Source organism: Canis aureus, chromosome 24, assembly GCF_053574225.1.
Source record: "Canis aureus isolate CA01 chromosome 24, VMU_Caureus_v.1.0, whole genome shotgun sequence".
Lineage (NCBI taxonomy): Eukaryota > Metazoa > Chordata > Mammalia > Carnivora > Canidae > Canis > Canis aureus.
This window is the reverse complement of record NC_135634.1, coordinates 35,349,512-35,377,354: the sequence shown is the minus strand read 5'-3', so window position 1 is coordinate 35,377,354 and position 27,843 is coordinate 35,349,512. Positions and strand designations below refer to the sequence as shown.

Genomic DNA, 27,843 nt, shown 5'->3' with positions numbered 1-27,843 from the left:
CCCTTACACATGAGAAAACAGGCCCAGGGAGGAGAGAGACTTGCCCACTATCACCCAGCTGCATGACGATGGAATCCAGGCCTCCTGAAGGACAACAGAGTGTCCTTTCCAAATTGCCAAACCAGTTCAGAGGGTGCAAGTGCCTGCAGCATGGGATGGACCCTCAGCCCTGTTCATGGCCCTCAGGGAGCTCCTTGATTTCCCAGGTGACCTCTGGGTCAGCCCAATGAGCCTGGACAGCAGGAGCCATGCTCTTGCCCTGAGTAGACCCTCTGTATGGGCTGACCAACCTGGTGGTGCCTCTGCAGGTAGCTCACAGTGTGTTTATTCCTTCTCTCACTGTCTTCCCCTGCCCTGCCCCATTCATTTCTGTCCAGCATAGCCAGGAGCCTGGAGGGTACCCAGAGCAATGGCGACCCAAAGACAAGGCCGGTACAGCCTGTGGAAGACCTCCCTGGACAGCATGTGAGTAACCACTGGTGGGGTTGACTCCTGCGTTCTCACATTCCCCACCCAGACATTCATTCACCCATCAAGCATTTATTGAGCTCCTGTTGAGTACTGGTAGCCATACCAGCAAGAAGGAAACTCTCAAATAAACATGGTCCCTTCCCTGAACAGTTCTCAGTACAGGGAGGAAGAGAGAGACCCAATGACAGAGCAGTGGGATTGGTATTATTCGGGGAGCACAGAAGAAGGGCAGGGAACTTTGCCAGCTTTGTAGAGGGTATTCATGGTGGGCTTTCTGGAAGAAGTGATATCTAAGCTGAGACTTGAAGGATGAGTGAGCATTATCCAGGTGAAGGGATGAGAAGAAGTATTCAGGCTGAGAGAACTGTTCGAGCAAAGGCCCGGGAGGGTTCTGTCTCTTTTTTTTTTTTTTTTTTTTTTTTTGGTTCTGTCTCTTATGACAACCTGGTGGTGCCCCCTGAGTCCTGGGCAAGGAGGCTGAGAGACTCTGGACTTTCCAGATTTGGCTGTCCTTCCCCCTGACAAGGCTCTGCATGTTGAGATGCCTCTGTTTTTGCTCTCAGCTGATACCAAGCACAGAGTGCCAATGCCATGTGCCCCAGACTGCACGCTGCTGGGGAGAGGGGCAGGCTTTCATGTCAGACCTGTGGGGTGGGCTTTGTTCAAGTGTTCCAGGAGAGGGCCGAAAGAAGAGAGATCAGTAGCCTGCCAACGGTAGAAAGGCTGGAACTGTGTGCGACACAAATGGAACGTGCAGGTTGGAGGAGGCCACACGGAGAGAGGAGTCTGCAAAGCTTGGGCAGGCACTGGGGAGGAGCCTCTGGAGCCTCAGGCAGAGGAGGACTTGTGGCACTGGCTGAGAGCCTGCCGAGAAGGTGCCCTCCTGAGAACCACGATGGAGAGTTTTCTCCCCAGACGGGGCTTCTCGCTCACAGGCTTCCAGAAAATGGCAGCTCATGATGTCCTTGAGGAGAGTGGCTATGGGCGTAGCTGGATGGGATGCCTGTTGGGGACAGGCTCAAGGGGCCTATATCATGGGACAGAGGAGTCACCAGAGGGCTTTGTTCAGGGCAGAGATGTTGGAGGAGGCTCTGACTGGGAATGCCTGAGAGGTGCTGCAATCAGAAAGAACTCTGATTTGAAGAAAAGCTGAAAAAGAGGATTGTGCGCCAAAAGCAGAACTAGAAATTAAGGTCGTGTCCCCCAGCGGAGCACCTGTCTCTGCCTGCAACAGTTTACCCAATGTGAGCAGGGTGGGGGGTGCAATTTCCTTTGGCCAACCTTTGAACCCCAACAGCGCAACCTGTTGGGCAGTGAGGTCTCCAGGCTGAGCTGGCTCTTTCTCTGAAGGAGGAAAGGGCATTGGCCCCATAGAGGCAGACCTGGGAGCCCCTCCATTTGGGGCAGAGGGCAATTCTGTTTTTCTGCTCTGTACTACCCTGGGGCTGTCTCTGCTGCTGGGATGTGTGAAAGGTGACGCCAACAGGCTGGCACTCTGGAGCTGGGTGGGGGCAACAGGGTATCAGCAGGGGAGGCCTTGGCCCCTTGGTGCTCCCGTGCAGAGATGTCATGCTATGCTTTTCTTTGAGGCAGGGACATCTAGCACACAGAGGATGGGCTGAGGCTCTTCATCGCCAAACATGTGGGAAGAACACGCCTGCGCATGGCTTTCTTTCCTATGCATGTATTCAAACCAATACGTTCTGTTCTTATGGAGACAGAATCCTAACCAGAAGGGTGAAGCGGCACACCTAGTCATCGCTAACCTCTTCTTCAGCTCTGGGGAGGTTCAGAAGAAGGTGGGGGAAGTATCCTCCACCAATCAGGCACTAACTGAACATGGACCAGGCCAGAAAGCACATTTATCACAAACTCCTTAACGAGCAACTTCCAATTATAAGCGTTCATAGATGGAAAGCATACTTCAGAGAATACAAGATTCATTTTTATTTGGCTTTTTTTTTTTGGCAATGGATTTCTCTTCCTAATCATATTTTTGCATAAACTAATATTAAACTGGATTTGCATTCTCAGAGCACAAGCTGGAGCCGGTGAGGTGGGAGACATGTCAGTCTGGACTTAAAAAATTGCCCGCAGGTAATTGACAAAACAGATAAAATCAGACTGAGCTGGGTACTATGATTACCAGTAGTCAGGATCATCAGAATCCAACTGGCCTTGGACATGGAAACTTCCTTTGAGGACTGCCTAATATTTACAGAAGTCATCCTTTATAACCTCTTTGTTTTACAGAGGAGTAAACTAAGAGAGTCCAAAGGTGTCTTAGGCTAGTATCCTCATGGCATTTCTTTTAAGGGGTCAGGAGATAGTAAACTATCTAGTTTACTATCTAGTAAACTCCAGGTGGCAATAGGATGGAGGTGGGCTGGAAGCACAGACTGCTGACAAGGGAGGGAGGAGGAGAAGGCCTAGATGGGAAAAGGTGCAGGTGATAGTGACTAAAAGTCCTGGGGCCCTGCAGGAGTCGGAGGCACAGGCTGTAGCTGCACGGCTAGTGATCAAGGAAGGAAGGCCCCCAGGTGCCAGGAAGAAGCTCAAGCCAAAGGAGGGCCTGTATGGAAACGCTGTGTTCCTCTCCCCCTGGGCCGGGGGCGGAGGCCTGGGCTTAAGGGGCAATGAAAATATGCCAAGTTCCCCTCCCCTAACTCGCATCCCTTCCAGGGCTAAGATGCGTCTCCCAGTTCTTCCTCAGCCTCCCGGAGGAAAGGGGGAAACCCCGTGGGCGTCCGGCGAGATCTTGCACCTTGCCAGGTGGAGGGAAGCGCCCCGCCCCCAGTGGTGGGCCGAGACCCTCCCAGGCTCGTCCCTCCAGGCGGGGGCAGGGAGGGAGGGCGGAGGGGTGGGCGGAGCCTGGATCGGGGGCGGGGCCGCCGGCCGCCCAATCCCCTTCTAGCCCCGCCTCGCCCCGCCCCCAGCTCCCGTTCCACCAATGGCGCTCCGCGGTGGGCGGAGCCTGTCCCGGCCGCCGGCCTGGGTGCGCTGTTTTCCCCCCCTGGTTCTTCCTCCCTTTCTTTCTTTCTTTTTTTTTTTTCCCCTCTCCCTTTTTTGTGAATGAAAAAAGGAGGTCGCGAGCGGGCCGCGGGACTGCAGCGCCCGGCGTCTTGGCGGCCGCGCCCCTGCCCTCCTGCGCTGCGCGTCGCCTGCAGCCTCCGCAGCCCGAGGACCCGCGGCGGCGGCGCGGCCCAGGCGCCCGAGGTCGGGGCGGCCGCGCGCAGCCCCCTCCAGCGCGCCTCCATGACCCCGGGCGCCCGGGGCGCGGGGAGATGCTGATCCGGAAGAGGCGGTGGCTGCAGTGGCGCGCGCGCGGCCGCCCCCGGCCCGCCGTCCGGCCTGGGCGGCTCAGCCTGAGTTTCCGATCCCGCGCGACCCGGGCCCGGAGCCTGTAGCGGCGGCGGCGGCGGCGGCGGCGGCAGCGCGGCGGCCCCGCATCGTCCTAACTTGCACGCGCGGAGTGACCCCAGACATTCACTAAAATGAGCGTGCTTAGCAGGAAGAGATGTGTTCCTTACACTAGAAATTACCCCGTCACATGTAGTGGTGTAAGTAAATGATTAATTTCTATTATGGCCGGGTTGCAAGCTGCCTGGAAACGCGCCGCCTCGCCCTCCCGTGCCCTCCCCGGCCCTACCTGCGCCCCTTCTGCAGACTCCCCTCCCTCTACCCCCACCCCCACCCCTCACCCCTGCGGGTCCCTCTCCCCTTGGCTAGAGCTTTGGCTGCTGGGGTCTCAGGGGGCGGGGGACTAACCTTTTCCGGGTTTTTCTAGGGAAAGGAAGATGACTTGATTGCCTCGGCGTGTGGTGGCCTTCCCCTCTACCCGTTTTTAAACATTTTATTTATGTTTCGTGTGTGTGTGTGTGTGTGTGTGTGTGTATGTGTGTGTATGTGCAGAGCAGCGTGTCAGGAATCAAGGTCCAGAGTGGTGGAAATGTTTCTGTTTAAAAACCAATGGCATTTGGATGTTTTGCTCGCCGATCCGGAGATCTTTCTTTCAACCCAACTCCATTGCAGTCTGTGCATCAGAGTTCTGGCAAACTATGGGAGAGACGCTTAGCGTTGCTTGTTGATGTTTGAGAAGGTTTGTGTGTGTGTGTTCAGGTTTGCAGTTTTTGTTCATGCCATCATTCAAGATCCCTTTGAGCCTTGCTGTCCATTGAATCTGCAGGAGGGACTCATCTCATCTCTCCGCCTTCCCCAATGCTACAGTGTCAGCAACCCCGGTGAAAAGCCACCCTCTCTGGTCTTCTCTTCCCGATTTTCCCTTCCTCCCCATCCTCCTCGATTTTTACCTTCATTTTGAGGATATTCCTCCCTTTTGCATTTTGTAAGATGCAGGATGTGGGATATTGGTTGCTAGGAGACAAACCAGGCTCCCAGGGAGATTCTGTTGTTTCCTTGACAACCAGACTAGGACAGCCACAGATGAACAAGCCTCCTATCAGCTGTGGGAGGGAAAGGGGGGCTTTTCTGGGCTCTGCAAAGAGTGTGTGTAGGGGTGTGGGGGTGGGACTGAGCCGGTGAGGGTTGTAGCTAATCTGAGCACACCCTGCTTTTTGGCCTGGCTTGAGTACAAGGAGCTCAGAGAGCAGTGGGCAGGAGGCCGATTGTGGAGAGGGGGACAGGGATCGTGGGACAGGGTGGGAAGGGAGCATCTATGTGACTCTGTGATCACTGAGGGAGAGGAATGAATTGGAGGTGGTGGTACCCCAGGCAGGATGGCAAGGAAGCCATAGTTTATGGAGGTTTGTCTAGAGGCTCAGAAGGAATGACAATGAGGCAATTGTGCGGAAAAGTCTAGAGTCATTGAAGGAGAGCGTGCCAGAAGGGAAGGGGAACTTGAGAAGCTCATTGAGTGGGTTGTATCATCATACATCACCAATGATACAGTAAAGTAGCAATATTCTAGAGCAAAAATTATATTACTGGTGGTTTTGGCACACTGTCTCCAGTACAGAATCCCTGTTTAAGACAGGCCTGATTCGACTAAAGAGTTTTGCCTGCTGGCTTAATTGGGCCAGTCTGTATCTTAAAGAGAGATAGAATTATATATATAGATATGTAATCTAGCATTATATAATACCAGATTACATAAGAAGACAAATACCTCCTTTCCGCCCAGGCTCTCTTGGCGTGAATTCACCAAGATTTGGGAAACTTTCTTCCAGAGCCCTCATACCCATTCTTCAGAACGGCAGACTGATGCCCAGAGAAGCCAAGTGATTTGCCCTTTCCTAGATCAGAAGCTTCCTAGATTTGAAGTCAGGCAGTTGGGACAGGGGTGGAGTGGGTGAGAATGATAAAAATAGGGAGGAAGTCCAAGGACAAGCAGGGGAAGGCTGCAGGAGCAGCTGAAGAATGGATGGGGAGGGGCTGTGCAGCCGAGCAGCACCCAGCAGGTCTGCTGTCAAAACTCGGCAGTGTTTGTTGCCGTCCTACTTGTTGGTTGGCTGTCCCTTACTTAACTCTAGAGGTGTTTGAGGTGTGCAGGGGTATTTTAATAATAAATTCTCTGATTTTGAACCAGCATTGCTCTACTGGTGTTCTGGCATCCTCCTCACCATCCAGGTGCTCCTGGATTTAAGAACTGCTGCCCCTCCTCTGTGCCTCCTCATTCCTCCTCCTGCTTCCACACCCACAAGGCCATTAGAATCTAAATTTGAGAAAGAAGTTCTGTTGGTGAGTGGGTTATAGTCTCTCTCCTCCAGCCATACATATTTGTGTTTGGGAGTCTGTCTGTTTTGTCCTTCAATATATAGAACAGAAACTACAGCCCAGGTCATTCCTTCCCAGTTGCCTGACTTGAGATCAGGAACCATCAAAGTGGGGTTCCTGGTCTTGAGCTCGGGAGAGAGCAGGGAGGAGGCAAGATGGTGGTTAGGATAAGGGCTGCCCACTAGGGAGGGTGAGGAGGGTGGAGGGGGCAGGAGGAATCATGCAGCCAATTGCTCTGGAGATTGAGGAGGGGCTGCGTGGAGACCCCTTGTTTGGAGTTCAGATCCTGTAAAATTCCAAGGAGGAGGAGGCGCTTGTCTCATTGAAAAGTCCTTGCTGCACTTTCTGCTTAGGTTGCTGAGATGTATCTACTCACGCAAATCCCAGTTGCCATCGTTACTTGGATATTTCAGTTCTGCATTCCTGCATGCTGGCATCCAGTTACAGCCCGGCAGGAATGGAGCTGCTCTGTTGCTGCTGGTGGCCTGGCTCTCTGGCCGGATGGCTCAGCGGTGAGGGTGCCTGGATTGCCTCCAGGACTCCTAGGAGTTCAGCCTTCCTTGGCCTAGGAAGGAATCCTCCAGGTGGCTCCAGCCCCCAGCTGACTTCGTGCACACAGGGAATGTGAGCAGGAGCAGGCCAGTGACCTAGGTGAAAAACCAAGTTCCCTAACAACGTCTGCCTTGCACCTGCCTCTGCCTCCTCCCCTCAACCCCTTCAGGAGAGTAGATGCCACTGGGAGCCTGCCATCCGAAGTCCCTTCACCCCCAAGCTGAGGGTCCTTTTTGGGTGACAGCGTTTTAAACACTTACATGACATTTTGACTACAGAAGTCCTTTCTGTTTGTTAATTTGAGCCATCCCCCTCTGTGGGTGCACAAGGCACTTCCCCTCTGCTCAGCACAGGAGGAAACTGAGGCAAACATTTGCCCAGAAATTCAAGCCCAAGTTTCTGACCCCCCTGCTTTCCCCAGCAACCCCATTACCCATGCAGCCAATTGAGTGAGCGTCCTTCCAGCAGTGCCAGGTGTCTGGGGGCTTCCAGCCTGAGAATCCTTCTCCCTAGGAATGGAAAGTATGGAAGGGGACCCATCTCATTCTCCCTCAGGCTGCATGCAGGATGATTAGAGGGCATGCCTGAGTAGGGGTGGGGAGGCCCGCTGGACACAGACTGAATGGTCATAGGCCCATGTTTACTCCACTGCCATCTCAAAACTGGGCCTGCAGCTGAATGAGCCAACATGACAGGCTCAGAGGAGAGGAGGGGAGGCCCATGGGCTGCTCAGGCATCTCCCTGAAGGAGGCTGGGGGCTAGCATTGGAGGGTAGCCATAGGCAAGCCAGGGCTTGAAAATCCACCACCAGGGAGGGAGGCAAACAAAGGTGGAGGACAGGAGAGCTGCCACCCAGCTCTGACAAGTCCATTAAATTTTAAAGTGTCCCTGCCCTCAGGCATGCTGGGAAGGGGTGGGGACCTGGCCTGGACTCTGCTTTTCTCAGCTGTTTGTTGTTCTGCCCAGAGGAGGAGAGTGTGGATGATGAGTGAGCTTCCCAGGTAGACTCTCCTCTTCCTGGGAGCGTGGGGATGGGCCCCAGGGCAGGGTCTGCCTGGGGATCTCTCACCGGCCTCCCCCAGCCAGAAGCCCAGTGGGAGGATGGTGGCAACAGGAGGCAAACGAGTAGATCGTGCGGTAGAACTGCTCCTCTCAGCCTGAATGGGCCCCCCGCTTCCCAGGCCCCGCAGAACTATCGTCCAGAAAGCTACCCACTCCCTTCGCCCCCTCTCCACTCAAAAGCTGGCAGACGGGCCAGCCTGACAGAGGAGAGCCGCTGGCCCTGGGCCTCGGGCCTCGGGCGCGGAGCCGTCTTGACCGCTGCGTTCTTCTCCCTCAGGTCCCAATTAATGGATTCTGACATGGATTATGAAAGGCCAAACGTAGAGACCATCAAGTGCGTTGTGGTGGGAGACAACGCGGTGGGCAAGACCAGGCTCATCTGTGCCCGGGCCTGCAATGCCACCCTCACCCAGTACCAGCTGCTCGCCACCCATGTGCCCACGGTTTGGGCCATCGACCAGTATCGGGTGTGCCAGGAGGTAAGTCTACAAGGCCGCTCGGCTGGGGGTCCGCCCTGTGTATCTGGGCTTCTTTCCAAGCCATAGCTCAGTGTCTCCAAACAGGACCCAGCCCATGGAGGCCCCTGGGGATGGAGCGGGGGGCAGCAGCTGAAGAGGAAGGAGCCCCTGGAGAGAGGGCTGAAATGAGCCCACCCCCAGGGGAGGGATCTTTAACCATTTGTGTTTTGCATGGCTGGGCTGGTGCCGGAGACCCAAACTTTGCCGGGAGCACAGCGTCTTGTGCAGTCACAGCCCCCAGTAATAGGGAGCACTATGGGGAAGAGGGTGGTGTGTTGGAGAGCAGAGAGGAAGGAAAAAGCTGTTGGCTAATACCAAAATCAGAAGCTTGTGATTTGCAGATGAAGCTGGGAACAGGGCAGGCTCCCTGACAGTCTTCCCTCTTAGAGGCTCTTCCCTTCTGACCAGCTTAGAGGCCACTCTTGCTGTTGAGTCTGCAGAGATGGCACCTGGCTAAAGTGCTATGCACGGCACGTGGACACAGAGGGGGTGGCTAGCTCTGTCCCTCCACCCCCATGCTGTCCAAGACCCTCAGGGATGAGTTGGCGTCACCCTGAGCTAACATGTGGAAACCCCTAGAACCATTGCTCATGATTCCCACTCCTCTCCCTCACCGCTGCCACATCCCACAGGTGCTGGAACGCTCCAGAGATGTGGTAGATGATGTCAGCGTCTCCCTCCGCCTCTGGGACACCTTTGGAGACCACCACAAAGACCGTCGCTTTGCTTATGGGAGGTAGGTAAGGCCTCTGGTTGCCTGCAGGGAGCCAGGTGGGGCAGGCTTTCCCTGCTTTCAAAGTGAGCAGCACTGTGACATTTCAGCTGGGACGTGGGAGCAGGGCATACAGCATTGGCAGACCCTCACGGGGGAGGCAGCCTGGGACACTGGAAGGAGCCGGGTTTGGCCTCAGGAAGCCAGGTTGGACTCTCAGCCCTGCTACCTATCAGCTCTGTGACTATGTGCAAATAGAACCTCTTCTGAAATGATTTTCCTAACCTGTGAATTGTAAAATGGTAATTTCTAACCCATAAGACAGCTGTGAGGTCAAAATGAGGGTTTTCGAAGGCTCTGAAATGCTAAATTAGAGGCTCATAAGTTAGAAGTCCTCTTATGATCCATCTGTGTAAGGTCACGTGAGTAGATGCATGACAGATGTGGGATGTAGTGTAGGGTGGGGTGGGTATGTGTGTTCTCCTGTGTTCCAGGGGCCGATCACCTACCGCTAGCTTTCCCGGCCCGTAACCTCATTCTCCCACCCCCAGATCCGATGTGGTGGTTCTGTGCTTCTCCATTGCCAACCCTAATTCCCTGCACCATGTCAAGACCATGTGGTACCCAGAAATCAAGCACTTCTGCCCCCGAGCACCTGTCATCTTGGTGGGCTGCCAGCTGGACCTGCGCTATGCTGACCTGGAGGCTGTCAATAGGGCCAGGCGACCCTTGGCTAGGTAGGGGGTGCTGGTGCCTAAGGAGGGGCAAGGTGGCAGACAGAGGGAGGGGGTGCATCTCCATGGATCCTGTTCAGCCCTGAGGGAATCCACTTGGCCTCATGTCTTACCTTCCATTTGAAGCAAGCCATGCGGGGGAGTGGGAGAGGGGGCAAAGAGAGTGCCCATTATGGTTCATTTGTTCATCCATCCCTGTATCCATCCATCCATGCATGTATTATAGTCTGTGAGGGCAATCCTGGGGTGAGCACCATGGGACAGGATAAAAGGAGGTGGTCTTTGCATGAAAGGGGCTTATGATCACGGTGGGAGGTGAACTCCATATATGGCCATGTTAAAAACCAGCATGGAATATTGCATGGTAAGTGCCAGAGAGGTAGTGCTACCTCGTTTGGAGCTGGGGAGGGTGGGGAGCTGGCATAAATACAGAAGGCTTCCTGTAAGAAGAGGGGATTGGAAGCGGGCTTGAAGTACTGGTAAGATTTGACTAGACAGAGGAGAAAGAGCAGGAGTGAGGCAGAGACAGATCCTGAACAGAGCCCTCCACCCCCACCCCACCCTTCAGTCCCCTGAAGAACAGGCAGGCTCTGGAGGGCTGCCTCTGCCCTCCTCTCCCTTTCCCTCTTCCCCCACCGACATCTTTGGTTTTCCTTCTTGAACCTACCAGGCCCATCAAGCCCAATGAGATCCTTCCCCCAGAGAAGGGTCGGGAGGTGGCGAAGGAGCTGGGCATCCCCTACTACGAGACCAGTGTGGTGGCCCAGTTTGGCATCAAGGACGTCTTTGACAATGCCATCCGCGCTGCGCTCATCTCCCGGCGGCACCTGCAGTTCTGGAAATCCCATCTCCGCAATGTGCAGCGGCCTCTGCTGCAGGCGCCCTTCTTGCCTCCCAAGCCGCCCCCCCCCATCATTGTGGTGCCCGATCCCCCGTCCAGCAGCGAGGAGTGCCCCGCCCACCTCCTGGAGGACCCGCTGTGTGCGGATGTCATACTGGTGCTGCAGGAGCGGGTGCGCATCTTTGCCCACAAGATCTACCTCTCCACCTCGTCCTCCAAGTTCTACGACCTGTTCCTCATGGACCTGAGTGAGGGGGAGCTGGGGGGCCCCTCGGGGCCAGGGGGCCCTCGCCCAGAGGACCACCGGGGTCACCCTGATCACCACCACCACCATCACCACCACCACCACCACGGCCGGGACTTCCTGCTGCGCGCGGCCAGCTTTGACGTTTGCGAGAGCGTGGAGGAGGGTGGGGGCTCTGGTCCTGCTGGGCTCCGTGCCTCCACCAGCGACGGGATCTTACGGGGCAATGGAACAGGGTATCTGCCTGGGAGGGGTCGAGTACTGTCTTCCTGGAGCCGAGCTTTTGTGAGCATCCAGGAAGAAATGGCAGAGGATCCTCTCACCTACAAATCCCGGCTGATGGTGGTGGTAAAAATGGACAACTCCATCCAGCCGGGGCCCTTCCGGGCTGTTCTCAAGTACCTGTACACCGGAGAGCTGGACGAGAACGAGCGGGACCTCATGCACATCGCCCACATTGCTGAACTGCTAGAGGTCTTTGATCTGCGCATGATGGTGGCCAACATTCTCAACAACGAGGCCTTCATGAACCAAGAGATCACTAAGGCCTTCCATGTCCGCCGGACCAACCGGGTTAAAGAGTGCTTGGCAAAAGGCACTTTCTCAGGTATGGATTGTGCTTAGGAGGGTAGGGGAAACTAACCTCCTGTTAGTCTTCGGAAGAGTCCGGGTTGGTCCGATTAGCCTTTTGAGTCATCTCAGCTGCTGATGTCCTGGAGGTATGATGACTCTGCCCCTGAAGCCTAGCACCCAAGCCCGAGAGCTTGGTCACGTAGCACTCTACGGCTGTGGCTTCAGAAGGAAGTGGGTTGTCTCGGCACAAGGTCGAGCTTTGGGGTCGGTGGTCCCACATTCTTTTACCACATCCTCACGAGATCCTCTTCTCCTCCTGGACAGATGTGACCTTCATCCTGGACGACGGCACCATCAGTGCCCATAAGCCCCTGTTGATTTCTAGCTGTGACTGGATGGCCGCCATGTTTGGGGGACCATTTGTAGAGAGTTCTACCCGAGAGGTAAGGCTGGGAGGGGAATGGTTGGGAAGGAGAGAGAGACCTACACGCTTCGCACCTGAAGCATCTGCCATTTACTGGTACTTCCCTCAGCACTGCCTGGGTGCTTGCTCACCACCGGGTGACAGGCTCACGACAAGTTGATGAGATGGGTCCCATAGCCAAGGATCTTACGATATATCAAGACAGGATTATAGTGACATCTTCACTTTATGGTGTAGAAAGCACTTCTGATACATTAGCTCATATCAGCTCACACACAACTCCTTTACATGGTGTCCTGTTCCCACTTTACAAGTAGAGTGAGGCCCCAGGAAGTTAAGTGTCTGGTGCAAAGTTATGTAAGTAGAAAGGAGAGGTTCAGACTTGAACTCAAGACTTCCCATTCCTTGGCTCTATATGTTGTACCCTGCTTTCTCCCTAACACAAGTGAGCCAACTGGAAAAAATTTGGTGTGTGCCAACATGAATCCATCGCTGTTTTAAATGTCAGTCTTACTGAGGTACAATGAAGCCCACAGATCAGGAGAAGATTGCCCTTGAACAAAGAGATATTTATACTCACAGTTGTCAGTAGGCGGGGGCACGCACGGCGTAGGAGACCATACAGGAAGCAGCAGGGTCAGCCTGGAGGCAGAGGGAGTGAGTGAGGGGTGGCAGGACACGAACCTTCACTGTAGTTCCTATGGGAAGGAACGAGGTGAGGCAGGGGTATCAGGCTCAGGATTGGCTAGTCTGAATGATTTCAGCAGGTTTTGGGGCTGTCCCAAGTCATCTGGTACCTGGCCTTGGGGTGATGAGGGCAGGGGACAGTGGCAGAGAGAGTGAGCCTGATAAAGGAGGTGGTTGGGGTGTGGACTCTGGGTTGGTTAGTTTGCACGTAAGAGGCAGGCCGACTGCCTCCTTTACTAACTTGAGGATTAACTAGCATTGGGAGGGGCAGCCCTGTCTAGGGTCAGCAAGGCCCCAGAGGTCAGGGCAGCAGAACATAGACAATAAAAAAATGCTTCGTATAATCCCCCCTCCCTCTAATCAGGCTGCTCCGACCCGACCATTCCGTCACCTATATGGCCACTTTCTCAGGCACTGAGACGGTAAAGGGGCCTGTCAGTGCGTCCTTAAGAAGTATTCTCTTAGGTCTGTCCTCTCTTCTCCCTTCTCGCAGCCAAGCAAAGCTGCCAGGGCGAGGAGCTGCATGTTCTCTATTTTCCTTGACCCCCTGTACCCTTACTTGTCCATCGCCCAGCCTCATGGGTAACGAGGCCCAGCTTGGTGCACCTGCTTCAGGTTCTCAGGGTCCACACACTGTTTTCTCGACTGGTCTGGGATTTCTTTCGAGTGTGGGGACTAGGGGACTAGGTCTTTTACTTCTGCTGAGTCGTCCCCGCCCCCCTTAGCCCACGCTGGTCCCTTAGTAAGAGCTTGAGGGAAAGACAGGATAGCATTCTGTGACACAGAAGAGCAGTTTCTTAAGATTTCTGGGAATAAAGTTCTTCCAGAAGGCTAAGTGGAAGGTCTGAGACATGATTTGGGCTCTGATCCTTGAAGCATGAGCGTCCTTGGCTTCTGTAAGTGTGAGACTTGGCGCTCCCCAGTGCCCCAGGGGCTGGCCAGCCCTAGGTACTTCTTAGTACCATAGAAGCAGCTTTAAAGCTCTAGACAATTCCCAGGCAGCCTAGAGAGACTTGTGTCTGATGAGAAAGCAGTTTTTGTTGTAGCACTGCTCAGAAGAGATCCCAGGGGCCTGGAGCAGCAGCTTCAAGCAGCCAGAGAGAAGGCAGCTGGTGTCGGCTTTGTCCCTTGTACCCCACTTGCACCACCCTCTGTAAGGCCAGGAGGGGCCAGGGTGTAGGTTCAGGTGGCAGGAAGGACTCCCTCAAACATCTTGCAAGCCAGCATGGCTTTGGAAGCATGCCACTGAGAATCCAGGTCCATTCATTCATTCATTTATGATTGACTTAGTTATTTTAGAGAGGTGGGGGGGGAGTACACACCTATGCAAATGTGGAGAAGGGCAGAGGGAAAGGGTGGGGGAGAGAATCTCCAGTGGACTCCCTACTGAGCGTAGGGCCCAACATGGGGCTTGATCTCAAGACTCAGATCGGAGTCTGACGGCTCAACAGACTGAGCCACCCAGGCGCCCTGAACCCAGGTCCATTTAAGAGTCTTTTGAGTTTCCCCAAACTGAGCTCCTTCTTCCCTGAGGCCATCTGTCTTCCTTCCCCCCTCACAGGTGGTGTTTCCTTACACGAGCAAGAGCTGCATGAGGGCAGTGCTAGAGTACCTCTACACGGGCATGTTCACCTCCAGTCCCGACCTGGACGACATGAAGCTTATCATCCTGGCCAACCGCCTCTGCCTGCCACACCTGGTTGCCCTCACAGGTACACAGGGACCACCATAGGGATAGGGAGAAGCTAGGGAAAGGCCGAGAAGTCCTGTTGTCTTCTCTCACCTGTCTCCCCCCAGGGGACCGGCTGTGAGCACTAAGGAAAGCGGTTATATAAAGTGAAGTATGTTGATGCGTATTAGGGTTTGGGTGAGGACATAGATGTAAAGAAGTACATGTGACAGGCATGCTCAATGGTGTCACGTTCTAGGCTCTCTGCAAAGGGTTTGGGGTTCAACCAAGCTACCTCCAATAGATGACAGCACCTGGTGTTCCATCAGCTTCGCCTCAGTAGGACAAGCTTAAGTCAAAAGATGTAGAACACAATTCCTCACTGCTCCCCTTTGGTTCTTCTCCTCCTCCTCTGCCTTCTTTCATTCTTTCTTCTCTTCCTTCTTGTCTTCCTCCTCCTTCTCTTCCACGTTCACTTTCTCTTTTCTTCCAGAAGCAGGCAATAAACATTGACCTGCCACCCCTAGTTCCCTGAAAAGACCAGGAGAACTGGAACTCAGCTTTTAGAATGGGCCAACCGCTGAGGCCCTCGGGGTGGAGCAGGGCTAGTTAGATATTATGTTCAGATTCAGGGAAGGACCTAATATCAGAGCTGCTGGGGCACTGGACAGATGACCAAGACAGGGACTCACATAGGAGAAAAAGAGCAATACCATGATGAGAAATCAGTTATAAGGTGGGCCTCTGTTATAGGAAGAAGGAAGAAATCGTTGATCAGAATTTGCATGTTAGGAGCTGAGCCTACAGAGAGAGTCCAGGGTCCCCAGTTGGAGACACAGAGGGCTTTAGGGTGGGGAGCAAGAGAGAGGCTTCCAAAGATCACAACTGGAGCCGTATGATGCCATAGCCGCCTGTGAAAAGTGGTGCGGTCTTCACAGAGCACAGACAGCGTCCAAATAATTTAACTGTTGAAAGACTATCTCCAAAGAAATGACCCAAAGGCAAAGTATGTATAAATATGCTTCTTTTAAATTTGCTTCATCATGGCGGGCGATCAGAAACAAGTCAGCCACTACAAATGTTAAACTGCACTGCTGCGTGGAGAGGCTTATAGAAAATGCCACCGAGTGACTTTTCTTGGGGAACGGCCCATACGTACTACCAAGCGTACAGATGTGTGTCGTACATGTGCCTTGTCAAGGGTCAGCAGAAAATGTCAAGCAGGGTACAATCGGTGATGCTCTATGTTTGGGGAGATATGCTTTCTATGAAGGTATTAACTCAAGCCTAAAACTTTTTCATTGTTCAGTAGAGCACAAATGCATGAAATATGTGTTGAGCTTCATGAATTATCATAGAGTCAAATGACCCATATTGGGAGCTAGCACCTTGCTGTCCATAGTAGAAGCCCTCTGCCTGTACCCCCCACCCCCCACCCCAGTCATGAGCACTTCCCCATCCTCAGAAGTAATGCTTTGCCTATTACTCTTTTATAGGGTATTTTTTATGGCCTCACTCCCTTACTCTTCATGGTTTTATCTTCCAAGTGTACATCCTTAAACACTGTAGCATAGTCTTTTTTTTTATATGCCTTTTAAATTTCTTCTAATCTAAAGGTTCCTTGTCCATTAAAAATTTTTTTTCCTTTGCAATTTATCTACTGGAAAAAAAAAAAAAAACCACTGATGTAGAAAATCTAGAGTTTTCAGATTGGCCATTGGATCTGGAGCTAGATCAGATTCATACTCAATTTTCCTTTGCTGAACTAATCCATAGATTATTCCTGTTTTGTTTTAAGATTTTATTTTTAAGTCATCTCTCCACCCGATGTGGGGGTCAAACTCTCAACCCCAAGATCAAGGGTCGCATGCTCCACTGAGTCGGCCAGGTAGCCCATTGCTGTTTTTTGTCAAGAAGCTTTGTTTCTTTTTGTGATCTTTTTGTGATGTTAGCAGCCACTGAGTATCATTGCCTGGATTGATTGATTTATTAGGTGTTGTGAAATGGTAATATTCCAATTCACTCATTCCTCCTTTATCGGTTGGAATACTTCTCAAAAGAGAGTAACCTCCCCCTCACCTATCCTCTTTTTATCCAGGAGAGCGTCCGTATGGGGAAGGCAAATGAACGCTTGACTGAACCCTTTTATTTACTGGTTTTCAAGAAAAATCTGTTTCCCATCACCCTTTGAGAGTGCCTGATTAGTTTTTATTTTTAAGTATTATTCTGAACATTGAGATTTGCACATACTCAATAGGTTTCAAATAAGTACAGTTATCCTTATGGAAGCTGAAATACTGCACTGCATCTTTTGCCAGCAGGAGTCTCTTCAGGTTGGCACCAGAGTGAGCTTTCTGGTTATGTGCAGTGACAAGATGTTCCAGGTGAATCTCCTGCCCCAGACCTGGCATCAGCCGTTTCCCTAAGAAATCTGTTTCTTATAGTTGGACATGGTATGTCAAGGCTATAATCTGTGCACTAGTGATGCACGTTACTACTGTATTGTTTCTAGCTGTTGTTTTTAGGTCTCTTCCATGGACTGAGCTGGGAAATATATTTTAAAGTGTATTTATTTATTTATTAGAGAGAGGGAGAGAGAGCGCACCCACATGTGAGTGGGGTTGAGGGAGAAGCAGAGGGAGAGAGGGGGAGAGAGGGAATCTCAAGCAGACTCCACGCCTAGTGTGGAGCCTGACACAGAGCTCAATCTCCGGACCCTGAGATCATGACCTGAGCCAAAACCAAGACGTTTAACCGACTGAGCCACCCAGGTGCCCCCATAAAGATGAAATACCTCATGAGTTTATACTGGTACAGTTAAACCTCAGGATCAAGAATGTTCTTCAGGGGATCCCTGGGTGGCTCAGCGGTTTAGCACCTGCCTTTGGCCCAGGGCGCGATCCTGGAGTCCCGGGATCGAGTCCCACGTCAGGCTCCTGGCATGGAGCCTGCTTCTCCCTCCTCCTGTGTCTCTGCCTCTCTCTCTCTATGTCTATCATAAATAAATAAATCTTAAAAAAAAAAGAAAAGAATGTTCTTCAGTATAAATATTCTAACATAGTATGTAAGGTTTGTTCATAATTTGTTGTAAAATTTCAATTAATACAAACAACTAGGTCCAGTCCATAGTTGGGATTCGTAGTCCACAGCAAACCTGAGATTTCTCACTGTCTCCCATCAGTATCAATGGCTGGTTCTGGGGGCTTGCACCCTACATATACCAGACCACTGGGTGCTACAAAGGCAGTTTGACCAGTTCTCCTACGTGATTGTAACTAATATCCACCTTCACTTCCCACCCCCACTCCACTCAGAGAGTCTTGCTGTAATCTCAATTTCCTTCCTGGTAGGAGCAGACTTCAATCACCTGTGGCCTTTCCTGGCCTGTTGGGACTTGCCTCTGGCCCTCATCTCTCTCTGCCCTGCAGTGGGCCCCTGCCAGGGGTAAAAGTAAGTGCGTGTCCCTTCATGTGGTTCTTCTGCTGATTCCTGACTGTGTGTGTCACAGAGCAGTACACAGTGACCGGGCTAATGGAAGCAACTCAGATGATGGTGGACATTGATGGGGACGTCCTCGTGTTCCTAGAACTGGCTCAGGTATGATGGCAGGGGAAGTCGGCTCTCTAAGCCTGGTCGTCCACGCGGCAGTGCAGGCTTTGGCCCCTGGTGGGAGGAAGAGGGCATCCTGGGGTGGGATCTAAGGAGAACAGTAGAAAGGCCCCACACACAGCTGTGGATTTCTGTGGATGCTGGAGGCCGTGCAGAGGTGACATGCTGGTGGCAGCAGTGGTGCCAAGGAGCCAATTTAATGTTTTCTCACAGTTTTGTGTGGGTTTGCCTCTCGAGATGGGCTCTTTACAACTGTAGGGCCTTTGCCCATCTGCACCAAAGCTTTGGCTCTGGGTGTCTGTGCAGACCAGCCCTAGGCTCCAACACTGATGCTCTTCTGTTTGTCTCCAGTTCCACTGCGCGTACCAGTTGGCCGACTGGTGTCTTCACCACATTTGCACCAACTACAACAATGTGTGCCGCAAGTTCCCTCGAGACATGAAGGCCATGTCCCCAGGTGAGCATCTCCTGCAGGCCCCATGCCCCCCCCACGTGCTCAAGGGGCTCAGCTCGGGTCCAGATCTCTGCCTCAGGCGCCCAGAAGCTGCCGGAGATCCTTGGGCTGAGCTTGAGTTTGTGAGTGGGGAGCAGCTTGCAGAGACGTATATCCAGCCAAACAGAGGGGAGCCCAAGGAAAGAGCAGGGCCGCTGGAGACCTCAGGCAGTTTGCTTTATATCTCTGGGCTTTATATCCAAAGTGTTGGACTTTTGGTATTTAAGACTTGGTATTTTTCAGACAGGATTCCACAATAAGAAATCTATTTTATGTTGTGAGCCAGCGCACATATAAAAAACTATGTAAATTGTTTTTAATGCTGCTCATGACCCACCACATTGATTTTACAACCTAGAAATGGGCACAGCTTGGGCCACATGGGTCCAGATATCCTCCGAGGTCCTCCCAGTTCCACCTCTGCTTAATTAACCTCCCAAGTCCTAGGAACTGGCATGGGCTCCAGGGAGAGGTGTTGTGGCCACTCTGAGTTCTTAAGGCCTTCGCTGGGCACCCTGCACTCTGTGGTGCCCCTCCTCCCTGCTGCCAGGTGATCCTCCCTGCTGCTGGGTGGACCTCCTGCTGATCGGTCATCCTCCCTACTGCCGGGTGGTCCTCTCTGCCTCCAGGTCATCCTCCCTGCTGACCTGTCATCCTCTGTGCCACCAGGTGGCCCTCCCTGCTGACCTGTCATCCTCTGTGCCACCGGGTGGCCCTCCCTGTTGTCCTATCATCCTCCCTGCCGCCAGGTGGTCCTCCCTGCTGTCCTGTCATCCTCCCTGCTGCTGGGTGGCCCTCCCTGCTGTTCTGTCATCCTCCCTGCCATTGGGTGGCCCTCCCTACTGTCCTGTCATCCTCCCTGCCACCGGGTGGTCCTCCCTGCTGTCCTGTCATCCTCCCTGCTGCCGGGTGGCCCTCCCTGCTGTCCTGTCATCCTCCCTGCTACCAGGTAGGTGGTCTTCCCTGCTGCTGGGTGGCCCTCCCTGCCGTCCTGTCATCCTCCCTGCCGCCGGGTGGCCCTCCCTGCTGTCCTGTCACCCTCCCTGCCACTGGGTGGCCCTCCCTGCTGTCCTCTCATCCTCCCTGCCGCTGAGTGGTCCTCCCTGCTGCCCTGTCATCCTCCCTGCTGTCCTGTCATCCTCCCTGCTGCCGGGTGGCCCTCCCTGCTGTCCTATCATCCTCCCTGCCGCCGGGTCGTCCTCCCTGCTGTCCTGTCATCCTCCCTGCTGCTGGGTGGCCCTCCCTGCTGTTCTGTCATCCTCCCTGCCATTGGGTGGCCCTCCCTGCTGTCCTGTCATCCTCCCTGCTGCTGGGGGTGGCCCTCCCTGCTGTCCTGTCATCCTCCCTGCCACCGGGTGGTCCTCCCTGCTGTCCTGTCATCCTCCCTGCTGCCGGGTGGCCCTCCCTGCTGTCCTGTCATCCTCCCTGCTACCAGGTAGGTGGTCTTCCCTGCTGCTGGGTGGCCCTCCCTGCCGTCCTATCATCCTCCCTGCCGCCGGGTGGCCCTCCCTGCTGTCCTGTCACCCTCCCTGCCACTGGGTGGCCCTCCCTGCTGTCCTCTCATCCTCCCTGCCGCTGAGTGGTCCTCCCTGCTGCCCTGTCATCCTCCCTGCTGTCCTGTCATCCTCCCTGCTGCCGGGTGGCCCTCCCTGCTGTCCTGTCATCCTCCCTGCCGCCGGGTCGTCCTCCCTGCTGTCCTGTCATCCTCCCTGCCTCCGGGTGGTCCCCCCTGCTGTCCTGCCATCCTCCCTGCTGCCCAGTTGTCCTCCCTGCTGGCCACACACCCTGCCATTCTCCCACGGAGCTTTCTCCTTTGCACCCTTGGGGCATTTTCTTTCAAAACCACATCCCTGCCCTCCGAACCTTCCAGCCTGCCCGCCTTCAGGATCAGTCTAGCCCCTGAGCTGAGCCTCCCTCCAGGCTACCAGCCTCTGTCCTCCTGCAGCACCCCCTCCCCCAGCTACCTGTGCAGTCACCTGGCCACGCACCTCGCTGCCCTCCCTCCTCACGCTCCATCCCAGACTGGCCCATCCGGCATGCACGGGAGGCCACGAGGCTGTCTGTCCCTCTGTCCCTCCATCGTGGAGGCGCCTCTGCCCAGCGCTGGCACCACCCTTTAGGAGGCTCTGCAGCTACGCCGAGGGCAGTGGAGGCAGGGCTGAACCCCGGCCCCGGGACTGGGGGCGCCCCTCTGGCCACTTCTGCTGCCCACTCGCTAACTGAGCCCCACTGCCTTCTGCTCCAGAAAACCAGGAGTATTTTGAGAAGCACCGGTGGCCGCCTGTCTGGTACCTGAAGGAAGAAGATCACTACCAGCGGGCACGGAAGGAGCGCGAGAAGGAGGACTACCTGCACCTGAAGCGGCAGCCCAAGCGGCGGTGGCTGTTCTGGAACAGCCCCTCCTCGCCGTCCTCTTCTGCGGCCTCGTCATCATCCCCATCTTCCTCCTCGGCTGTGGTCTGAGATGCCACCGCCCTCTTCTGACCCTGCTGCTGATCTGTCCACTCGCCTTTGCTCCTCTGCTCTTCTGCATCGCCCCCTCCACCCTCCAGGGACAAGGGAACCCCCGGAACCAGGACCCTGAGGGCAGAGCTGTTCTCACCAGCCCACGTAGCTCAACAAGGGGGGGGGCCTTGTGGATCAGAACGGGGACCTCCCCTGCAGGGGATCCCAGTTCCAAAGCAGGGCAGGAGGCAGATGACTGCTGGGAGGTGGGCGGCAAGGGAGGGTTGAGAGCTCTGGCATCTGACTCTGGGGTGGAGAGCGCTGGCGTCCAAGGGAAACCCTCCCAACCGTGAGGCTGCGCAGAGGCAGCCCCCTCCCGGGAGCCGCTGTGCACAGGGAGGGTCCTGTGTCTCTTGGCCATGTTTTTCCATCAATGGACCTGAGGGCTGCAGATGTTTTGTGGGCATTTCCACACAGCGCCTACTCAGATCCCCACTGGAGAAGTCAGGGTAATTAAGCCTTCAGACCCAACTTGAGGCTTCCGCATCCTGGGGTGCAGCTGCCAAGGCCAAGGGGGGGAAGGCTTGCACTTGGCAGGCATCCCTCCCTCCCAAGGCGGTAGGTGTCCAGGCCTAATAAAGGGTGGTGGAGCCTGTTCAGAGCTTCGGGCCTAGGAGCAGTGGCTCTTGGTACAGTGACAGACTCCTCCCTCCCCGTCCTTCACCTCTCAGATCCAGAGACGGGAACCAAAGGAGACCGCTGGAACAGGGGAGAGGAGAAAGTGAGTGGTGGGGTCTGGGCGCAGCAACCCCATGCTCTTCTGGGCTCCTCCCCCTGCCAGCACGGTCAGCACGGCTTCTTAGCACTGTGGGGCAAAATTAGCAAAAAAATCAAAAACAAAAAAAGATCCCAAACAACAGCAAAATCACCACCAACAAAGACACTAGCCCCTATCCCCTCAAAGGAAAAAAAAAAACACAGAAAAGACCCTGTATAGCTTACAAACAGGGGCCTTCCTATTGATAAGACAAAAGCTTAGGTTTGTAGGACTGATTCCAGTGCCTGTCAGGAAAGGACCTGTCACCTGCTGGCTCTGAGGACAGCATGCTGGGATTGAGGCTTCGGGGGCAGGGGCAGGGTGGTCTCAGGGCTTGGACATGGCATTGGACTCCTGCTTTGCCCACTGCGATGCATTATCCTCCTTGACTTCAGAGAGTGACTTCACAGGATGTGAATGTGTTGGGGGTCAAAGGTCAGGGAAAGGGTACCTGGAGAATAGGAGTCTCTGTAAATGACAGGTCAGAAGACATGACCTCCATTAGTGCTGGTTCGGGCAGGAAAAGGGAAGAAGTGAGCAGGAGCAAAGCAAAGTCAGTCCCATGTAGAGTGGGACCAGGCTGGAGGATTGTGGCGGCTAAGGCAGCAGTTGGCAGCCCCACAGGGAAAAGCTGGGCCACATTTAACCCTTCCCCCATTTTGTGATCCTGACCCATATTTCATCCCCCACACCGTATATAGACGTAAAGGTCCCACTGATGACCTATGGAACCCTGGAGTGGGCTCCACCAGCAGGACCCTGGCTTTAGATCCGGGGTCAAGCAAACCAGAAACCGAGGGAAAGTCTGCAACAGTTTTGTGGTACTGGGACCTAGGGATCTGATGGTAAGTCCTCGGTAAGAGCAGGAGCAGGAGGTGGCAGGTCTAGGGTGGCTGCACCCCCTGCTGTCTGAGCTGCACATTTCTCCGAGCCTGCAGCTGCCTCTTCTCCAGGGTGGCTGGCTGGCCATGCTCCTGCCTGCTGAGTCCTCGTCCTTGGCTTCGTGGCCAGGCTGAGGAGGCAACAGGCTGGGGCAGGAGGCAGCTCACAAGAGGGGGTGCAGCCCTACACCCAGCACCTTTGCTCTGGGTTGTTCTGGAAACTCTTGGTGAGGAGGAGAGAATGCTAAAGTCTAGTGGGAGAGGGAGTGGGTGTCTGAGCTTGTGGGGCTAAGTGGTGTGGCCCGCTGAGGATGCAGACAGATCATGGAGAAAGAAAGGGTGGCCCATGGGAGAGGGAGCCACAGGACCACCCCAACCACCAGGGTGGGCTCACCCCTCAAGGTCCCACTGCTCCTTCCAAGCTGTACTAAGGGGGCCCGGTGGGCCTAGGTGTGAGCCAGAGACCACCTGAGGGAGCCAGTCCAGGGCTAGTGTTCCACATAGGAGAGGGAGGGAAGAGGGAATGAATTCCAGGCCCCCAAGAACGTGGCATTTGGAAATCCAGGTAGACAGGAAGGACAAGCCCCAAGAACACACACCCCTGTACTCGTGTCACTCAAAGCTGCTTCCGAGGAGAGTGGGAGGGTGGGGGAGAAAAAACACACACACCTCTTTTTATATAAGGTTTCATATTTAATTTGGTCATGAATTCATAAATACATGAGTATTTTGTACCTAATGGCCTTCCTTGTATTGTTTGATATGTCCAACAACCTCCTCAAAGGTGGCCCTCCCACTGGAGAGAAGCATGAAAGGACACTGATCGCCAATGAAACACTTAAGTGCCTGTTGAGGGCCACGTGCCATTTGGACTGGATCCGCCCCGTGCCCTGATGCAGCTTACCTTAAATGAGTAAGCGTGACAAACACTGATAAGGCTAATACCGTGGCTGGGCACTCAAGGACTCTGACAAAGGGACTGCAGGTGAGCTGAACGCTGACTGGCAAAAATTCACGGCCCCTTCTACAGATGCAAGCGCTCCACATAGAAGGGACAGCAGAGGCAGGAAACCCCAAGTCTCCCAGGAAAGGGAAGGGGCAGGCGGGCACCTCTGGAAGGAAGCAGGAGGGAGGGGAGCAGCAAGGCCGTGAGGGTTGTGCCCCCACTTGAGCACCAGTACCCTGACTGCCTGAGTGTTCAGGCAACTCCATTTGGGCCCAGCCAATGGATCCAGTCTGGGCACTCCCAGACCTTTGAGATGAGAAAGCTGGAGAACCCTGAGAATAACTTCTATAACATCATCCCGCCATGACTGGAATACAGGTAGGGTGGAAAGGGGGCTGAAGATGAAGATGGGGCTGAGGGTCCACGCATGTGATCTGCAATGACACGTGACATAGAACCTATTTGCCACCTCAGAGCTAACCCGTCTCCCAACCTGCCCACATCTATAGGCAAGGAGGAGGCCCTCACATTCCTGCCCAGGGCACCCAGACACAGGGCTGCACGAGGACACCGTTTCTCCTCACTCTCCTTACTTGGAAACATCAGCTTATGAGTAATATACATATTCATACGCCCACGTAATTATCATGTTGAAAAGAGTGGGCACTTCAGGAGTTTCTGGTCATCTGATTCTGGAAAAGGGCATATGAAGGAGAATTGGAACCCGCCATCCCCATCCCCGGAGGTGGGCTGTTTCACCTTCTCCCTTTGTATGCGAACTCATTTTACGATTGGCTGCTCCCATTAAGGTAATCCATGTAATCAAACTAATAAGTACATTTCAAAAAGTTCTACGCACTCATATAAACATATACAAAAATAGGAAGATGCACATCCTCTAGTAATAGTTAGATATAAGTAAATGCACACATGCCAACATGATTGCATCTTACGATATAACAAATACAAGTAGCAAGTGCAATTCTATTAGGATGAAGAAGGCCCATGAATCAAAAAGAAAGACACAGTAAAACAACTTGCAGGCCACACATGAGCATATTCAGGCACACCTCGGAGACACTGCAAGTTTGCTTCCAGAGAAACCCAATAAAGCAAGTATCACAATAAAGTGGGTCAAATGAATTCTTTGGTTTCCAAGTGCATTCAAAAGTTGTGTCTGCACTATACTGTAGTCTATTAAATGTGCAATAGCCTTATGTTTTAAAAAGCCATGTATTAAATTAAAAAACACTTTATTGCTAAAAAAAATGCTAACCATCATCTGAGCTCTCAGCGAGTTGTAATCTTTTTGCTGGCGGAGGCGCTTGCCTCGATGTTGGTGGCTGCTGACTGATCAGGGTGGTGGCTGCTGAAGGTGGGAATGGCTGTGGCAATTTCTTAAAATAAGACACCGATGGAGTTGGCTGTGTTGATTGACTCTTCCAATTTCTCTGTAGCACGCGATGCTGTCTGATAGCATTTTACTCACAACAGAACTTGTAACAAAATTGGAGTCGGTCCTGTCCAACCTGCCGCTGTTCTATCGACTGAGTTTACTCAACGCTCTAAATCTTTTGTTGTCATCTCAACAATCTTCCCAAAGTCTTCTCAGGAGTAGATTCCATCTCAAGAAACCACTTTCTTTACTCATCCACAAGCAGCAACTCCTCATCTGATCATGAGATGGCAGCCATTCGGTTCCATCTTCAGGCTCTACCTCCAGTTCTACTCCTCTTGCTCTTTCCCCCACACTTCCTCCTCTGAAGTCTTGAACCCATCAAAGTCATCCATGCAGGTTGTAATCAAATTCTTCCAAACCCCTGTTCATGTTGATATTTTGACTTCTTCCCATGAATCACAAATATTCTTAATGGCACCCACTTAGAATGGTGAATCCTTGCCAGAAGGTTTTCAATTGATTTTGCCCAAATCCTTCAGAAGAATCGCTATGTATGGCAGCAACAGCCTTACAGAATGTATTTCTTAAATAATAAGACTTGAAAGTCTAATGACTCCTTGATCTCTAAGCTGCAGAATGGATGCTATGTGAGCAGAAAACAACATTCATCTCGTTATACGTCTCCATCAGAGTTCACGTGTGACCAGATGCATTGTTAATAAGCAGTCGTATTTTGAAAAGAATATTTTTTTCTGAGCGGTAGATCTCAACAATGGACTTAAAATATTCAATAAACCATGTTGTGATCTGAAATGCCATCATCCAGGGTTTGTTGCTCCGTTCACAGAGCACAGGGCAGAGTGGACTTAGCATAATTCTTCGGGACCCTGGGATTTTCAGAATGATCAATGAGCCCTGGCTTCAACGTCAAGGCACCCGCAGCATTAGCCCCTAAGGAGGGGTTCGGGCTGTTCCTTGAGGCTTTGAAGCCAGGCACTGACTTCTCCTCTCTCTAGCTATGAAAGTCCTAGCTGGCATCTTCTCCTGATAGAGACCATTTTTTCTACATTGGAAATGTGTTGTTCAGTGTAGCCTCCTTCATCACTTATCCTGGCTGGATCTCCTGGAGAATGTGCTGCAGTGTCTACACCAGCACTGGCTGCTTCACCTTGCACTGGGTTGTGGTAGAGACAGCTTCTGGCCTTAAACCTCATGAACCCACCTCTGGCAGCTTCCACCTATTCTCCTGCAGCTTCCTCACTGCTCTCAACCTTCACAGAACTGAGGAGAGTCAGGGCCTTGCTCAGGATAGGCTTTGGCTTAACAGAATGTCCCGGCTGGTTTCATCTATGCAGACCACTCAGACTTTCTCCACATCAGCAATAAGGCTGTTTGGCTTTCTTATCATTCATGTGTTCACTGGAAGGCACTTTTAATTTCCTTAAACAACTTTTCCTTTGCATTCACAACCTGGCTATTTGTTGTGTGGCCTAGCTTTTGGCCTATCTCAGCTTTCAACGTGCCTTCCTCACTAAGCTTAAGCATTCTAGCTGAATTGATTTAGAGTGAGAGACATGTGACTCTTCCTTTCACTTGAACACTTAGAGGCCATTTTAGGGTTAGCTGGTAGGCCAGTCAGAAAACACATATGATTTATCAATTAAATTCACAATCTTATATGGGCACAATTCATGGCACCTTGAAACAATTACAATCAAACATCACTGATCAAACAATAACATAATATAATAATAAATAGGTTTGAAACATTGCAAGAATTATCAAAATATGCTTCAGAGATTCGAAGTCAGCAAATGTTGGAAAAATGACACCAACAGACTTGCTCAACTCAGGGTTTCCACAAACCTTTACACATCTTTGATGTGCAATAAAATGAAACACAATAAAATAGCTGTAACTATAATCCACATAGAATTTTTCCACAATTCATTTATCACACCCAACATTTCATAAAACTTATTCCAAGTGCATTAAAAAAAGTTCTAGAACATTCCAAGAGCTGTATGTTTTTAATTACAATTTCTCCAAGTATTTGTCAAGAATCTACTCTTTCTTCCAGGCTGGTGTCTATTCATGCTTCCCCTTCAAGAAGAAAGGTAAACCAGGGAAGCTCAGATTCCTAAAAAGATTCTTTCCACTCAGGATACAGCAGAGCTGTCCCATCTTCTTCATAGATGCACTTTCCAGAGCCCACCAGGTGCTCCTGAATTCTCTCCTTCGCATATCTTTTCCCTAACATTTCCGAGGCATCCAATGGGATGTTGACTGAGGCACCTTGCCCCATTTTGTTGAGCCACGTCATCAGCATTTCATACACGGCATCCTGTATGCCCGAAGCACGAGCTCTGGCCACAGGGATACCTCATTGTCCATGAGGCCCATCTGACACATAAGTAGGTTCTAGGAATGAAAGAACACAATGTTTGGAAAATAATCAAAGACCAGCCTCAGCCCAGGTTGGGAGAAAGCCACAGAGACAGTGAGTTGGGACACACTTCAGAAAGGGCATAGAGTGCTGATTCAGGCCTAGACCTAAGAGTAGAACCTGATGAGCTCCCCCTGCTGGTGAATATGCTGTTCTGCATCCTTATCAGCTTCCCATTAGCTGAAAATCAGGCCACACTGCTGGCGCTTCCCCTGAAGCGAAGGCATTCTGGGGAGTCAAGGTCAGCCTAAGGCAGGGCTGATAGCCCATCTGGGAAGATAGAGGAATTATGGAAGGAGAAGGCATTATGAGGTAGGAGACACAGGGTGGGACAGACTGTGGGAGCAACAGATCCTCCAAGAGGGAAAACTGTACCAATCATGAGACGGAAGTCCTAGGGTTGCCATACCTGCACCTGTGCACAGAGCAGGGGCCTGGAGGTAGCAGGGCCTCGCTTAACTCCCAGTTCAGCCTCCCTCACCCACACTCTGGCAGTGCCAGATGGGAGCAATCGGACTCTGAGCAAGAATTTAACCTGTAAGACAGAGCAAATCATCATCAAATTCCTGGCACCATACTGAGATTAA

At 52.7% G+C, this 27,843-nt stretch overlaps 1 protein-coding gene and 1 long non-coding RNA gene across 6 annotated transcripts in view; one reads left to right on the top strand and one right to left on the bottom strand.

Moving 5' to 3' along the window:
- The window catches only part of RHOBTB2 (Rho related BTB domain containing 2), a 29,655-nt gene extending 6,451 nt beyond the window's left edge, over positions 1-23,204 (top strand). The window contains exons 2-11 of one of the 3 annotated variants that reach the window (XM_077868839.1): positions 378-465; positions 8,096-8,297; positions 8,969-9,072; positions 9,600-9,785; positions 10,453-11,474; positions 11,765-11,883; positions 14,113-14,263; positions 17,729-17,817; positions 18,181-18,286; positions 20,568-23,204. In XM_077868839.1, coding sequence (XP_077724965.1) covers positions 410-465; positions 8,096-8,297; positions 8,969-9,072; positions 9,600-9,785; positions 10,453-11,474; positions 11,765-11,883; positions 14,113-14,263; positions 17,729-17,817; positions 18,181-18,286; positions 20,568-20,785 — 2,253 coding nt within the window. In that variant the 5' untranslated portion in view covers positions 378-409 and the 3' untranslated portion in view covers positions 20,786-23,204. Of the gene's footprint in view, positions 1-377; positions 466-3,789; positions 4,032-8,095; positions 8,298-8,968; positions 9,073-9,599; positions 9,786-10,452; positions 11,475-11,764; positions 11,884-14,112; positions 14,264-17,728; positions 17,818-18,180; positions 18,287-19,071; positions 19,431-20,567 lie in introns of those variants that run through there. The other 2 variants (XM_077868837.1, XM_077868838.1) reach the window with 2 other exon arrangements.
- The window catches only part of LOC144296042 (uncharacterized), a 41,643-nt gene continuing 36,937 nt past the window's right edge, over positions 23,138-27,843 (bottom strand). For all 3 annotated transcript variants that reach the window (XR_013363176.1, XR_013363174.1, XR_013363175.1), the window contains 2 exons: positions 27,666-27,791; positions 23,138-27,231 (listed from right to left, as the gene is read on the bottom strand). This is a non-coding gene — a long non-coding RNA (uncharacterized LOC144296042). The remainder of the gene's footprint in view (positions 27,232-27,665; positions 27,792-27,843) is intronic.